Source organism: Anomalospiza imberbis, chromosome Z, assembly GCF_031753505.1.
Source record: "Anomalospiza imberbis isolate Cuckoo-Finch-1a 21T00152 chromosome Z, ASM3175350v1, whole genome shotgun sequence".
Classification (NCBI taxonomy): domain Eukaryota; kingdom Metazoa; phylum Chordata; class Aves; order Passeriformes; family Viduidae; genus Anomalospiza; species Anomalospiza imberbis.
The window spans coordinates 35,897,815-35,914,293 of NC_089721.1; the positions used below are offsets into that span (position 1 = coordinate 35,897,815).

At 36.8% G+C, this 16,479-nt stretch overlaps 1 protein-coding gene across 5 annotated transcripts; it reads right to left on the bottom strand.

Moving 5' to 3' along the window:
- Positions 1-1,018: 1,018 nt before the first annotated feature.
- LOC137464379 (programmed cell death 1 ligand 2-like) lies at positions 1,019-15,681 on the bottom strand. Of its 5 annotated transcripts, none has more exons than XM_068175678.1 (7): positions 15,612-15,681; positions 9,132-9,200; positions 7,409-7,771; positions 6,083-6,364; positions 4,603-4,743; positions 3,780-3,821; positions 1,019-1,728 (listed from the first exon to the last, which is right to left on the bottom strand). In XM_068175678.1, exons 2-7 carry the CDS (start codon positions 9,184-9,186, stop codon positions 1,646-1,648), a joined length of 966 nt encoding a protein of 321 aa, XP_068031779.1. In that variant the 5' UTR covers positions 9,187-9,200; positions 15,612-15,681; the 3' UTR covers positions 1,019-1,645. The 5 variants fall into 5 exon arrangements, with proteins under 5 accessions (XP_068031779.1, XP_068031778.1, XP_068031777.1 ...); XM_068175677.1 differs by lacking the exon at positions 15,612-15,681 and adding an exon at positions 14,695-14,837; XM_068175676.1 differs by lacking the exon at positions 15,612-15,681 and adding an exon at positions 14,588-14,820.
- Positions 15,682-16,479: the final 798 nt, after the last annotated feature.

A 16,479-nucleotide genomic window follows, 5' to 3' on the forward strand; every position in this document is an offset into this window, starting at 1 on the left:
TCCAAGAATACAGTGGGTTAGATTTCACCATGGCTGACAGAAGAGCAAGGGGTCATAGTTCTGAGCAGAGTACAAATGTGGAACAGAGAGAAATTGCTTGACCCTTAAATACTGCTAAATGGTGCAAGCCAGGACAGTTCCTAAGCTGCTATTCCATGTTACACTAACCAATGCTTCTCTGACATGTGCCTGATTTGCCATGTCAGCAAGGACGTAGGATATTGCAAGCCTTGTGTGGATTTGTCTCAGCTGAATCCAGTGGCTTCAAATGAGTAATTAAAGGTGCAATACATAGATATTAAATTATAGATGATGTCAAAGAGAGATTAGTTTTTCTCCTCCACAAGTAAAATCAATGGCAGTCCTGCTTTTTAAAATCACTTGTCCTGGTGAAACAAGAGAGGATGAATGCTGATGTTCTGGTCTCATAGCAGCACTGTAGGTCCACTTTTTGCTGGAATAAATAGCTGCAAAGTGACACTGAAGAAGCAGTTCCTATCCAAATTCAGAGCAAGTGCTATGAAAAAACTTCAATCAGTGGAACTCTTCTTATAGCAAGATAATGGCAGAAGTAGCTTCCATGCAAACACATTTCTTCATTCTTGTTACATCTATTTTAGTAGAAAACGCAGCTTACCAAAGCCACTGGTCTTTCAAAACAATATGACAGATGTTACCCAGTACCCTTGCTTCACTATCTCATGACTATTTAAGGGGCAAAGTTGTTTCATTTTGGATGTTTTTCCAAATCTGGCATTCCAGTATTAGGAAGCAAAGCAGCCTGGCATGGAAAAGACTCACTTCTTCATCTGAACAAAGGCAAAATTATTGTTTAAAAATAACCAGTGCAGAAATCTGTCTGAGCCTTATTTTCACTTTTGCTTCCAAATTCCTCTTCAAGAAAATTCTGTTGAATAATCAGTTCAAATCTGAAACTTTATACTGTCATGTAGCATAGTATCACAGTCCATGTTTTTTTTACCTGACTTACTTGTGAGGTTTTATATAGACATAAAAATTCTCTTATGCAACATAATGTTGATTTATTGCTAGTATTGGGTGGGTTTTTTTTAATCTGTCCTTTGATTTAATTTCAACCTCTTATTGCTCTTGTGATATGAAATAGCTTATAGATGTTGCAATGATACAAGTTATACAAGTGGATACAATGATGCAAGTAGGTACTTGTGGTAATACCCAATTTAATGTGTTAGAAAATTTGGAAATTGGATATGGGTGTGAAATGATGTTTCCACCAGAAAGATAATTGACATAAGATAGCATTTACAGCTTTTATTCAAATTCCACAAGATTTTTGACTCCAAGCACCATTCGTGAGACTGAACAGTTGATATAGGTGTTCTTAAACAAAAATCCTTTGAGCAACAGTAAGTCCAAAGTAAAGTGTATCAAAGGCACTCAGCTGACCTCTCCACAGTGGTAAACCACATTTTGTGACAGCAGAATTCTCAGTAACTTCAAGAAGATAAGGTGTCTGAGGAGGCATAGCTTTCCATTGCTGCAGTGCAAATACATCCCCATGAGTTCATTGTTTATCCTAAGGCTAAAGAGCTGTAATTTTCTTTTGAAGTCCCCAAAAACTGATAGAAAAAGTGCAAATTATGACATGTAATATGAAGAATTTTCACAGATCCACACTTCCACTGTCTCTTGAAGCTGTGACAGTTGACAAGTATAAAGCCTCAGTCTGAGAGTTAAAATCATCACCTTAAAGAAAGAAAATGCAATAGAATTAGTTTAAAAATCTGCAGTGATTTAAGAAAATAAAAAGCCTGATTTTAACAACTGAGTGGTTAAGAGTGAAAGCTCAGTCTTCTGGATCATGCTGAAGTTACAATGGCTCCTTAAAGCTGTTATAATTCACAAGAACGTCTGCCGTGTTTTTTTCCAGGAAAGAATTATCTCTTTTATCTATAGTCCAAATTCTGAATTTTCGATTACAACAAAGCTATCACTCACTTTCAGCCATAGAAATGAAATAACAAAACTGAAATTTGTTTAGAGAGTATCCATGGTAATGATTGTCAGTAAATATGTGCATGTGATTAAAAGTGTGCAGAACTGGGACTTCAGTGATGAGTTTAAATGTCCTACATATTCAGTTCTGATACAGCTTGAGCTGTAAGTTAACACTGGTAACATTAACAGTCCTTGTTCCTGTAACCAGGACTGTATGGGTCATTTCCAAGGCACTGTGGTAAAGTATCTGTGGCTTTTATGCTTCAACTACCTACTCATCATGGAAAAAAGGTTCTTTCCAGGGTTTCTTAAAAATATCCAATGCTGACAAATATAAATGTTTGTCATCTGATTTACTGCATGTTACAAGAAAGACAAAGGTTTTTGTCATTAAAATGAAGAAGTAAAACCGCAAAGAGTGGCCTTGTTTCCTTTAATTTCTTCATTTCACTAAGTGCACAGAAGAGGCTACAAAGTGGAAAAATACAAAAGTAATACAAAAAGTCAGGGGAAGCCAAGCTATGCTCGGACAATATGCACTGGAATGATGTCCAGACATGCACCAATGCTGTTCTCCAGACTGCTGCTTGCCTTGAGCTTGTGTTCATTAGTGCATGACATGATGCCACTAAAGTTTCACACTGTCACATGAAAAATAAGAATGAGACTTTGACTGCTGCAAGGTTTCTGGAAGGTGAAAGTGTCTTTTTGAAAGTGTTGCTTCAATTGTAGTACCTACTGACACTTATATTTAAGATATAAACATGACAACCTGAGGTGATTTGGAAATCAGTGAATTCATGCCCTCTTCATCCAATCTCTCCCTTTCACCTACAAGATTTATTTTTTAAGCTGGTGACTTCTTCCTGTATTTTTTTAGCAGTGAGAAACATGGGTGGATTCTCAAAAAAAATCTTGTCCTTGGAAAAGCCTTGAGTTGTCTCTGTGTTCACTTGGTTAGCTGCATCACAGTATTATTTAATTTGTGCTCCTTGGCAGCCTCAGGGCTGACCTCAGTATGCTATGTGAGGGTCTGCTTGGACACCAAGGAATTATTGCTGAACCAAGTTCCTCTGTACCTAACACTGGCCACAGCCTCTCGCCTCACAATGCATAAGCTGTCAAACTGTTATCTCTAGGTAACAAAATTGATTTATACCAGTAGGTGTATTAAGACTTTCCTTGTCATATTGATTTATCATTTTCTATAGTGGTATCTTTTTTTTTTCAGTTCAATTTTAGTACAGAACAGTTAGATGCATCCTGACAGTTTTTTAGGTATTATCGTCCCTCTGAAATGGAAAAATTTCTGGATGTCTAGGCAAGTCAGATTCTCATAAGACAAGAAGTACCCTAGAAGATTATATAATATTCCAGATAAATGAGGTATCATTTTATTTGTTGTTAAAACCTGTAGCCTGATCCAAAAGTATAACAGACTATTGCCACAAAAATCTTGGTGCTATCCCAAACAACCAGCTTTCTGTGAGTATCTTTCTTATCCAATACTACTAAAACCCCAGCTGATATACAGAGATGTGTGCTGAGCTGTGTATGAAAGCTATTGGTACCTTAGTGAAAGTGAACCAATATTTTTAAATTTTTATATCGCCCAAGAGCAAGTCAAAACTTTAGAAGTTGCATTTTTAAAAAACTCAAGAATAAAAGCATTTAAATTCAAAACTACCCTCTATTTTGATGTAACATTATTTTGGTTTCAATCCACATATTATTTCATATTGTAGATGTAAGAAAGAAAAATCTGTAAATGTAAATTTAAAAAATTGCCTATGACTTACTGTTCTCATCCTTTGCATTAGGTTTCAGTTTTCTTTTCCTGTCTGTTAAAGTAAATATATACAAATTTAGCTTAAACATTTCTAGATTTGAAAGAAACTATATTGTAACTATAACTATTCAGTAAAGCTTTAGATTAAACTGAGCTGTAAGCACAGTTAGGTTTATTATTAAGTCATATTAAATAAATAAACTTCTCTATGTTTCTTTTAATTTACAAAACTTGAATCAAAAACTTTACAAAACTTGAATCAAATTCTGAAATCATAATATTAAGACTCTCCTTTCATGACTGTAAATACATATAGTCTAATTTACTAGAGTCTGTTCATGTGCAAGAAAATACTGGAGTAATAGTCTGTTTGCTTTATTAGTTTTGTACTACTGTACACGCAAACAAGGAAGGAAATATTGCGGTAGTCCTGTATCATACCAATTTGGTTATAGAGCCATAATGGAGTTGAAAAATAAAAATTCTGTGTAATATACTGTAGCCACAATGTCTTTGTAGCTATGAAGAAAACACTGTTCAAACTATGCTTTTACAGTCCTCCTTACACGAGGCGAAGTTTGTTTGTGCTCTGTACAGAATACTAACTGGTCAGCTTTAAAAATGTATCTTTACATATACCTTGTCTCACATAGGTAACACAGTGAGGAAAATAAAACTGAAATTATCCAAGATCTCATTTTCTACCCTCTTGTAATCTAGAAATAAAATGTGACCAAAGTCATGCAAGTGTGCCTTACTAAAATTTCCTCAAGGTTGTTCACAGGAAAAGTAAAGAAATAGTGAAAATTTTCACTATCTGAAGTAAAATGTACCTTTTTCGTGTTGCTCATTCTTGAATGATTTTCTCTTCTGAAATATTATTAGTGCAGAGAGAAGGACAGCTACAGTCACACATGTGGGGATGATTAAAGAGATCAGGAATTTTTGTCCAGTATACTGTGTACTTATTAAAGCTGTTAAAAACATTAAAGGAGAGTAAATTTCTAACTTACAAAACAGGTGTTGTTTATCAAGTTATTGGTTCTGTTTCACCAAAGTCTTGCTCTGACTGAACAAAGGATTTTTAAAATTTATCAACATAGTGATTTACACTAATTTTATGAATAATTTGTTCTGAAATATTATTGTGAAAAACCTCACAAAAAAAACCAGTCATACCTCTCATTTGTATGGCTTTGAGTCTGGCACCATCCTATTGTCATCTGCCTTTGAAATATTTTTATATATTGATGAGGCCTCCTCTCAGTCTTCTCCAGACTAAACATAGTCTTCTCATAAGAGAGATGCTCAGACCTCTCATCATCCTTGTGGCTGTTGCTGAACCCTCTCCAGTACCTCCTTCTCTCTCATGTCCTGAAGTGCCCAGAACTGGGCACAGCACTGGGGACGGCACTCCAGTTGTGGCCTCACTATTGCTGAGTAAAGGGGCAGGATCATCTGCCTCGACCTGCTGGCAATACTCTTCCTAGTGTGCCTCAGGATACCATTAGCTTTCTTGGCTGGCTCATGGAGAGCTTTTTGTCTGCCAGGACTCCTAGGTCCTTCTCTGCAGAACCACTTCACAGAGGTCAGCCCCAGCCTGTGCTGGCACGTGAGACAATTCCTCCCCAGGTGCAGGACCTTACACTCAGTTGAACCTCACTAGGTTTCTCTCTGCCCAACCCTCCAGCTAATCAAGGTCCATGGAATGGCAGCAGAGCCTTCAGGTAGATCAGCCACTGCACTCAGTTTAGTATCACCAGCAAACCTGTGGAGGGTGCCTTTGATTCCTTTGTCCAGGTTGCTGATAAATTGAGTAAGACTTGGACCTGGTATTGATCCCTGGGGAATGCCACTGACAGCTGGCTTCCATCTGGATTCTGTTCCTCTGATCGCGACCTTCTGGACTCTGTAATTTAAGCAGTTCTTGATCCTGTTCATCTAACCCACATTTCCTGAGCTTACCCATGAAGATACTATGGGTGACAGTGTCAAAAGCCTTGCTGAAGTCAAGGTAGACAACTAGATAGAATAATTAAGTAGGAGACTCAGGGAAGATGCCCATGCAGCTGAAAAAATTCTTTTTGTATTGGCAGGAAAATAAGGAAAGCTACTCTAAAATATACAGAAAAATACAGACTGGTTTGTTGGAGTGGAAGCTAGCTGAGACTTCAAAGACATAAATAATACTGACTTGTTCAATTTACCAAGAATCAATATTACACCGACTTCTAGAACTGAACTCCAGTGATGGACCATAGCACATGATGTATGTATGAACACCGTCATGTACAAGTTCAAGGTCATACGAACCTAAAGTGGAAAAGTGAGCTGAAGTTTCTCCATTCAGTTCTTTATTCCAGAAGACACACGTGTAGTTCTCACTCGTATTTGGTTTGAATGTCAGGATGCTGGTGACATTGTAGAGGCCATCTGCAGTCAGTGTATAGGTGGTATTTGCAGATCCGCTGAGATTGAAGTTCTCATTTTGCCAGAAAACCTCTGCCAGAGGAAAGCCTTCTGACTGGCACATAAAAACAAGCTTGTCTTCCCCTGGTATTCTCATGACTTGAGTGTTTATTGTCTTGTAAGATGCTGCATGAGAATTTGTTGAGTGAAATTGTATGCAACAACAGTTATTTTCCCACTTCACTTTCCCTGCTTCCTTTTAATGCTATGTATTGTCTCTGGCTGTATCTGTGTAACACTTATTTAAAATTATGAAGAATGTTTTGTAGAACAATGCAAAATGGATTATTCAGTCCTTACCATGCCTACAGCAAAAGAATGCGCTCCAGTACTTAATACATGGCAGCAGTTGACACTAAATTTATAATTTATTAAGACAGAGTAGACAAGTGGAATCTTATGGGGCTCTTATTTTCACTTTTAGAATATGCCACTTCCAGAAAGCCTGATTTCATGTTTGTTTTACCATAACTTATAAACAGTGTAATATTTTCATCGTATTAGAGCAAAATTGATTTTCATAGGAACTAATGTGAGTCTTAAGAATGTCTATGTCCATTTTGCATTTGATAAATATTGTTATTTAAATAACTGGGTGGGAAATGAATGCTGCCTTGCATCACACAGACATGCAATTAGTGGGAAACACCAGAAATCTTTCAAAGATATGGTCTGTCATGCTTTCCATTAACACATACCTTTATTACTAATGCCCATTTGGCTTCAATGGACACAGAAAATCACATGTCCTTGCTCTGGGAGCTACAGTCACTTGGGGAATCCCCAGTCACTTGAGTAGTTGCAGCAGGATTTATAAGTACATCAAAGCATCTTTGAGAAACTTTTTGGAATGATCAGAGGGTGGCCCAACAAGAGGATGAAAGGAGAGGAGGGAGATTTTGGCACTGGAGAAGAGGCTGTAGAAAGAAGGATGGAAGGAGAACAAATGCTGTCCCTCCCCAGCACTAGGTGCTCCTGGAGGAGCTCAGCTGTTGAACCAAAGGCTAGCCACTACTAAGAAACTGCTTTGGTTCAGCTAGGGGCTGAGCACAAAGTCTTGGTGAGACAATGAGCAACAAATTCTTCAGATTAACCAATTTCTACAAGCTTGTAGGAATTTACTGGAGATGTCTCAATGAGTATACAATTACATTTAATTTAACCACTCACCTCTCACTTTCAAAGCAATGTACTTGTAGTCCACACCCTGGTAGTCAATGAGACAAAGGTATGATCCTGCATCTGTGATCTTAACATCGGTGATCTGGAGGATGGCTCGTCCCAACATCAGTTCACTGTGCAGAAGTGATGCTCTTCCTATGTAATCAGGATGTTGAGATGGACAGAGTGCCTTCCCATTGCGGAATGCGTACACCTCTTTTGGTTTCAATGAACCCTGCCTTTTCTGCTCCCAAAAAACAGTCAGGAGTCCTAGATCCACTGAGCCATTCACAGTGAATCTGCATTCCATGGTCACATTGCTCCCATACTCCGCAATGTAGAGCTGTTGAGGAACTTCAACTGTAAATAAAACTATGTGATAAAAAGAGAACAATTTCATTTGTTTCATCAAAATATGTTCTGATTTTCTTTAAAGTTGGGCAAAACTGTGTCAGACAGTATACAGATAGTATACTGTATACATATAGTCAGGGGTATATGGTTACTGATTTGACTAAAAGTTTTAAGCATTTTTTGTTTATACTCACACTAATATTTTTACCGTAAAGTAATTATAGCAAACAATCTGTATTCTGTATTGATTACAGAATCTGAAAGATGAGGGCATAATGACCAAGTTTATGGTGGTGGGTTTTATTTGTTTTTGGGGTTTTTTGCATTTTATGTGTAACTTAAGGCTAGGCCAGTGGTTACACAGGGACCATTTTTCTTAAACTGTGATATGGTCTCTTACATGTCCTAAGGTTGTAGTAAAAGCAACAGTTAATTGTGGAAATTGTAAATCTACTGTCATTATCCTTTACAAAAATAAATACCTGTGTAGATCCTGTGAAACAGAGTTGCACTGGATAAATGTGTATAGCTCAAAATTGCTGTGTAGCAATTACAGTCTCCACAAACCTGGAACCATGTCAGTATCATTTGATCTCACACATTTCTAGGATACATGCAACAAAATTACAGAAAATATATCAAAATAATCTTAGCCATTCACCCAATCTGAAATTAATATTGTTATGAATAGGTTGCCATTTGAAAGTGTACTTGATATGGCAGAGTTATTTCTAATACGTCATTCAATATACTTTGTTACTACTTTCCATAGTGGATGTGTCATGTATTGGTAGACAATTCAGAGCACTTGAAAGTGTTGGTAGTGACATTGTAAAGAGAAGACTATGCAACTGTTTATGCATTCTTTTTATTGTATGTGTCTCTGAAATATGTACAGGGAAACCTTAGCATTGCTAGGTTCCTCTTAGCAATGTTTGTTTATTCACTGTAATACAACTGTAGCAAGGGAGAATATAATGTGAAAAAGTGCCAAGCTCCTTCTGGGTTTTTGCCAAGCTGCTTCTGCTACAGGCATGGACAGGGGAACACAAGTGATTATACTTCACGCTTTCTAACACTGAGATTGTTACGCTTCCCTGTGGGCATTTGTTGCTTTGGTCATCCTCCTACTTACAGCCATGCCACTGATGCTGGACGCCTCAGCTGCCAATACACAATATGTTAAAGAAGCCTGAGTGTGGAAAGTGGCGGACGCCTGTCCTGTGCTCAGTCAGTGCCAGTGCCTTTTATAAGATGGAAAGCAGAGGCTCCAGACATTATTGACCATTCATGCAAATATTGGTGGAGGTGCTGAAGCCCACATACTAAAAGCTGCATTAGTTCTGCTAGTGAAATTGAAAGGCAGTTTCTCTCTTACCTAAAACCATGGAGAACTGTGTTTCCAGTAACAGTATTGTGAGGATTTGGAACATTGTCTCAGGTAGATCTGAAAGAAAAGTAGAATTGCATTAGAACTTGCAACAACTACCTTCTGCTGGCAGATCAGAGCAATGCCAGCCTTTGAAATCCATCACAGCTCATAAACAGCAAAACCAGAAACAAACACTAGGCTACCAGCAGAAACAAGGAAAATCCTTATTAGAGCAACTCATGCACACACAAAGAATATGAACCAATGGCAATGAAACAGTAGCGATAAAGGGAAATAAAACATTTCCACAACTTCAGTCATGACATTTCCAGGATCTGTAGCTTGCAGGCAGTTTTAAATAGTCTGACAGGGAAATGCTTTTATATTTTTTACTATCCACAAGTAATAATCAATTGACTTCTCCCATGTTGGAGAGATTCATGAACAAACACAAGCAGATTTTATAACTGTCTGCACTAACACATCATCTAGTTTACAAGATTTTTAACCCTGCTTTTGTTTCAGCTTTGCTTTGCATGGGGTATTTTGCAGGGTTTTTTTTTTTACCAGGAAATACCTGGAACACATTGTGAGACTGTGGAAATCTCAGGATGGGTAAATTGAAGTTTGGTTCAAAAGGATTAGAATGAAGACTTACTGCTGCTATTCGTTCACTTTACATACGGCAATGTCTGATGTGTACAAATTGCCTTGTATTACTGATAGTAAACCAACAGGCCTGGAATAATACAAAAGGAGAAAGTACAGTTTTAGAGTGAGTGTATTTGTGTTCCAGTAGCAAGCAAACTATCGCATATTTTTCACAATATTGTATATGGATAAACATAACTAAAAAGAGAAAAAAAACAACCAACAAAGAAGTACCAGGGCCAAAATTTATAATAAAACTTATGAGATAATAGAAAAGACGGAAGAATTACTTTCAATAAAGCTTGCTAACATGCAGTATAATCTGAAAAAACAGTGAATAAGATCCAGAAATAAGCTACAAGGAAGTAAAGAAGAGAAGGAGCAATTTTAGACTTCACCAGAGCTAGACTTACTGGAGGAGGGGTTTAATTTTACTTCTCTATTCTTTTGTGGTCTTAACTTGAAACATTCTGGTTTCAATTTTCTCAGGTGCTGCATTTCTCTCATTGCTTCTACCCTTAAGATTTCAGTATCTTGGAAAGTGAGGCTCAAACCTTAGCAAATTAGCAGCCGAAATTATGGGACTTTTTCTGGAAGTTTAGACCTTAATCATATGATGTCACAAATAAAGATTTATATGCAAACTACTCTAAGCAGATTTATTACATGTAAATGAAAGCTAGTTACCTTTATCAGAGGACTGAGTCCATCACTACTTAATGTGTGATGAATCATGATTATTATGGCTGTGTTAGAAAGGAGCTAATAAACACTATCAGTATCTCTATTTTCCAGATGCAGAAGTAAAGACTGTTACTATTTACCATCCTCAGTCTCCTGCTATGCTCACTTCTCCACACAGCTTACCTATTAGAAGATGGACATAAAGGAAAGAACTGAATGAAGAATGAAACAATATTTCACATCAATATTTAGATCCCTGAATTTACCTTATGTGAGACATTTTAGGTATTCTGCTCTCTTTTTATAGTTTAGAGTATATTGAGAATGCAGAGCATGTTTATTTTATAATGTAAGAGATAGGACTTTTAAAAATACACATATTACTGATAGTAAAAATAAAAAGATGCACAATCAAAGCCCCAGCAGATAATCATAATTATTACATATCAAGTAAATCTTGTCTGACCAGAGGGATTAGTTTTAGAAAAGCATTACACATAATATAAATACACAAAAGAAACCAAATATAAGAACATTCTAACTTGTGATACTGAAAACAGTCAAAGAATGCTTGTGGGACGCAGGAAGGATCTGTATTAGAAAGACCAAAGATTTATTTCCATAGATGTATATTAGAAAGATCAAGGATTTGTCAGCAAGGATCTGTATTAGAAGGCATCCTTCATTATTTCCATAATCTCACAAGCAGACATCAAGTTGTTGTGCAATCTCAGTGCAATTTACCCATGCAACTTCCTCATGTGACTCTGACACACTTCCATAGAAAAGCCTGCACCAGCATCTGGAAGGTGATTTCTTCTGAGCTTGCACTACTAACCATTCATGATGTTGCAGACTAGCCCTCATGTCCTCCCTGCTTTTCATAAAACGTATGTCATGTCCTGCTCTTCAGTAGTCCTTGTACACAACTATCCTAACTTATCCCAAGCTTATGCGCAGCACTGTCTTTTATTTTTCTGTTAAGCAAAAGGCCACTACTAAAATGTATTCATCACATGCCTGTTTCAAATTCACAGGGATAAAAGAAGGAACACTGTGCCATAAATATCAGTACTTAATGCTTCTTGCAGCAAAGTGAGGAATTGAAAATACACATCTGAGAACAGTAAGAAGTAGCATGACATTTCAAGAGCAATTCAGATAGAGTCAGTAAATTGATTTCCCAGACTAACCTGCAGAAGAAAAACCAAGTTATCACACAGTGCTCTGTGATTATGGGAGTTAAGTAAAAAAAAATTGGAAAATTGAGGTGGTAAAAAGCATCACATCAACCATCTAAATATCATAATGGCTTTTTATGAGTTGTAATAGTTTCAATGAATATTTAGGGCCCAAGACAAAAGTCTGAATGGGACAATTGAAAACAAAAGTATGACAATGATCAGGGAAAATGAGGAATATAATATTTTCTTTTTGTACAGCTTTTTTGCTTTACTGAAAATACAAAGTTGAAACCCATACTTGACTTCATTGGGCCACAAGTAACATATTCTGGTAAATTTTTGTAGTGAATGCTGACTGAAATCCAGATGGCAATGATAATAAATTTCTGAAGTTCCACCAAAGATGGAAATGATACTAAGTACTGTTTTTCTCCTATTGATTCATTCAGTTGATCACACCTGTGACTTTAGCCCTGGTCCCAGCTCACTTATCCAGAGGGTTTATAGCACTTGTCTAAAAAAAAAAGAGTAATTTTTGGCCTTACATCATCTAAAATCTTCAGTGATTGTCCAAAATCCTTCTGTAAGAAGTGAGAAGGATATTTCTTGTTCCTTTGGAAAATTTAGACTCAGTATTCCCATTTCAAACGGTACAAGCTCTATGCTCCATGCAACGATATAATTCAATTTTCAACATAGACTTTATTCTATTCTACAGACAGAAGCAAAAGGTGCTTATCTTGACAAAGCTGGATGTTATAAGGATGCTCTCGGGAACTGAAACAGGTGGCAAAATATGAACATCAATCTGCTACATGCCTAAACTGTGGAGCCCTTGAGAAAAGCTTGGGTAGCTCATTTAAGTAGCTGTGCTTTGTATAGACCTCTTTGGTATGTGCTTATTTTTATTTACTGGATCCTATTTTCAGAAAACACTCGTGTGTTTTCACCACAGGTGGCAACTGAGGTTGGCACTAGTCTGGTCATAAGAGTTAGGATTGATTTGGCGTTAGTGACAACTCTCACAATGTTCATAATGTTAAATTTACAAGAAGTATTTTAAGCAAAGGAACATGAAGATCACGGAATATTTTGCAATCTACTCCTTTGTAAAAAAGACTGAAACCCATATCTGAGTAACGTAAATTAAATCCTATTATTTTCATCCATGAAAGGTCATAATGCTTTTCTTAATAAAAGAAGCATCTTAGTGTAAGATCTTCTGGAGCTACCTTTGATTAGTACCCTTGCTATGATTGCTCCTACACATGGCAGGGGGTTGGAGTAGATCACCTTTAAACATTCCTTCCAACTCAAATCATTCTATGGCTCTGTAGTTCTATGATTATTCTCAACACAAGTTTAACAAGGGATCCTGAACAAAATATCTTTGCTGTTCACTAAACAAAACAACCAGAGGCACAGTCACTGATTCAGTGACCTTATAGTCTATTAAATAATGGAAAACCTTTTCCTGGAAACATTGTTTCAGCTATTAAAATATTTGTTTTCCAGCAAATGGATGATTTAGAACAGTTAACACATTTAGTGTCTACATAATGAAATTTAGCAGCATTAAGCATGGAGAGCTTTGTAGACCCATAACTTCCACTAGAATAATCAGATCAGTTGGAAAAGTTAAACAAGCTTTCAAGCACACTAGTTTTCCTCCAGGCTTAAAGCAGGAGTCAAATTAACAGAGTTTACAATAATCTCTCAGATTTCACTCTGGAATATCAAAGTATTAAAGGACTAAGGAAGGGATACTCAGTCCTTTTTAAGTTAAATGGCTATGGTAGACAGTCCCTTCTTTGAATTGTATTTCCCTACAGAGCAAGGTATCCCATTGGCAGCACTTACTATGTGATCCTTGGTTTTACCAGGTACAGCACAGGTGTTCTGACAATGTAGAAGGAAGTGGGGATATTGAACTCCACAGCTGGGAGCTGGGAGGATGGAAATGTCACCAGGCTGACCAGTTGGTTTGTGTTCACCTCCACACAAACTGTCCTGTACACTTTTGCAAATAAGGTTTTGCAAGTGGTCTTGCATCCTGAGTCATCTTGAGCTTGTAGACTTTGTTATGGATTTGAAATACCAATATTGCAGTTTATCTATTCATTCCTACATTCAATGTTCTTGCTATGCTGCTGAAAGACTCTGCAACATTACTGAGCTGAGATCAGCTATGTTTTCCTAATGACTATGCTTTTCCTGATCCCTCTCCTTCTACACTCTCTGTCTTATTGTACTGCAAAGCTAGAACCCAAACTAAGCACAGGACAGTGCCTTCTGGAAATAATCCAAAATTACAAACTCATCTTAATCAAAAGCAATCAAGCTGTGTTAACAGACTTGGCTCCATTTGACTCTCCCTGCATGAAAAGTAGTTTTATGCTCACTTAGTTAGAAAAGAGACTATCTTCTCATGCACCTATGTACACAGCAAAAGATTATATACTCCCAGTCTCAGTTTGTCTTTTTCTGTTACTGTAACTCCTCTGCCTTCTGTGCATTTTGCAATGGAAGCAAGCTTTTTTCAACAGCTTTCTCCTAACATTCTCACATGTGCAAAAAGACTCAACTTTTTAACATCTTCATGAAATGGCTAAACTGATTTTACTTTCTGTGAAAGATCCAGTTTAAAAAAAAAGAAACAAACAAAAAAATTAAAGAAAAAATTTCAAAAATCCTAGGTCAGAAAATAAACAAAAGAATAAATAAAAACCAAGCATTAGATCCTCATAGAAACAGCAGCTGTTGCATATCTCATCATCAGAAAGAAGGTACATTTTTTCTGGTTTGGGAATTTAATAAAAAATTCTTACCATGCATATTAAAATTTGTTCGAAGGCCATTTCTCCAGTCTGTCTCAGTATATTTTGTGGACCTAATCTCTTGTTCTCATTCTCTCATACCCGCCTTACCCAAATAACATGTCACCTGCTGTTCTTCTTCTGTCTTTTGCACACTTGCTGCAGTCCCTTGTTGCCCACCTCACCACAGAGGCAATTTATTGTTGGGACAATTGGTTTATTCTTGAGGTTTACCTGTGACAGACTATTTGCATCATTTTAGTCTGCTCTCCTTCTCCCTTCAGCCTTCAGATGAAGAAATATAATTTCTTACTTCCTCCTTTGATCACACTATCTGTGAATCTCCCTGCATTGTTTAACTGTCACCCGTTGAATATTTTCCACTGTCAGTTTTTTGTTCCATGACAAATACAATCATTCTAATCCAGCTGAATTTTTTTTTTTCTATAATACTGTGGTAGAGTTGGGGTGAAATTTTGTTATATTTTAAAAGCAGTTGTGTATATCATAGAATCTTTCGAGCCTTTCCACTCTTAGCAGCATTACTGAATACAGACTGACACTCTGGCATGATACACTGCAAATTTTCTTTTGTATCTCCAGCTTCTACAGAAAGAAAGACTTCTCAGAGAAGCCCAAGAACTTCTCTTCATAGCCTATGCTTTTTCTGGGATGCAGAAGGTGAAAGTCTCCAGACTTGCTGTACAATCAAAACAATCTATTTTCTGCAGGTAGTGTGTTAATAACAACTAAAAGAAAGTAAACAGGAATATATAGATATAAGTACATACAGAAGTTTTTTTCTCCATTCAAATCATCTCTGAAATTCAGGATGAAATATTTACTAAGAGCGACATCCTCATGCATAAGCTGAAGAGGCTCACCAGGACCACTCCTCTGCCTTTGCCTAGGAGAGAAGATAGAGTTGTAAGAGAATTTCAGCTTCTAAAAATATCAGGGTTAGAAATTATGTGGACCTGTGTTTTAGGATCTGGAACTTAACCAGTCTTTCATTCAGAATCGGAGTCTGTATCCCAGTAATAATTTGAAAATAAACTTAGGTAAATCTTAAGAATCTAGGAAAAAACCTGCAATCCATCAGCCAGAAATACAGGAAACATCAATTTGCATTTTATCTGTGTAATACTCACATCAGATCTTTATGCAGGTCATTGCAATCTGGTTCATATAACAGCAAAGATTCTCAAAGCTCTATCCTATTTGCACAATAGCAGGAACTACCCAGCTCTTATGACAGTGTATAACATGCACCAATAGCACAGCTTGTAGGCTGGTCTTATTCAGGCTTTATGTCATAAAAAAACCTGACTATGTTGAAAGGACATTTCTCAGGACGTTGTTAGTTTCAGTTTCATGCTGAATGTACACTGAGCTCACTTCTCTACATTCCTGAGAATGTGCATACATCCAACAAAATTATACAAAGCATTTTTTAAAATATATGTGCTCAAATTCTGCTTTTTATTATACTCATGATTTTCAGTGGGTCTATAACCATTTTAAAGCAGTGTACAGCATTGGCATCTGAACTTGCATTTACTAAGACTGTTGTACATTCATCAAGTTACATTTTTCTTATCTTCGTCAGTTTAATTTTATAAGAAGTCATTAAGCAATTACCTAGTATTTGCAGAATCCATTTCTTCTTAATTTTCGTCTAAGTTGATGTTACTACCCAAAAAAAAAAAAAAATCACTATGAGGCTAATCAAACACTTCAGTGAGGCTGTGAATCTCCATGCTTACAAATGCACCAAAGTTAACAGGACAAAGCCTGGGCAATTGTTTTTAAGATGTCACTGCTCTGAGTGGAAGATTGGATTAGGTGACTGATAGATCCCCATCCAATAAGCATTTTGTTCTATCAAGCAGCATTATCAATGGAGGCATCTTTTAATTTTTCATCACTCTCTTTTTTAATCTGTGATGATATAATGAGTGAGAGACATAAAAGAGATACAAATGTGTTTGTGCTACAGGTGGTACACACATACTCTTT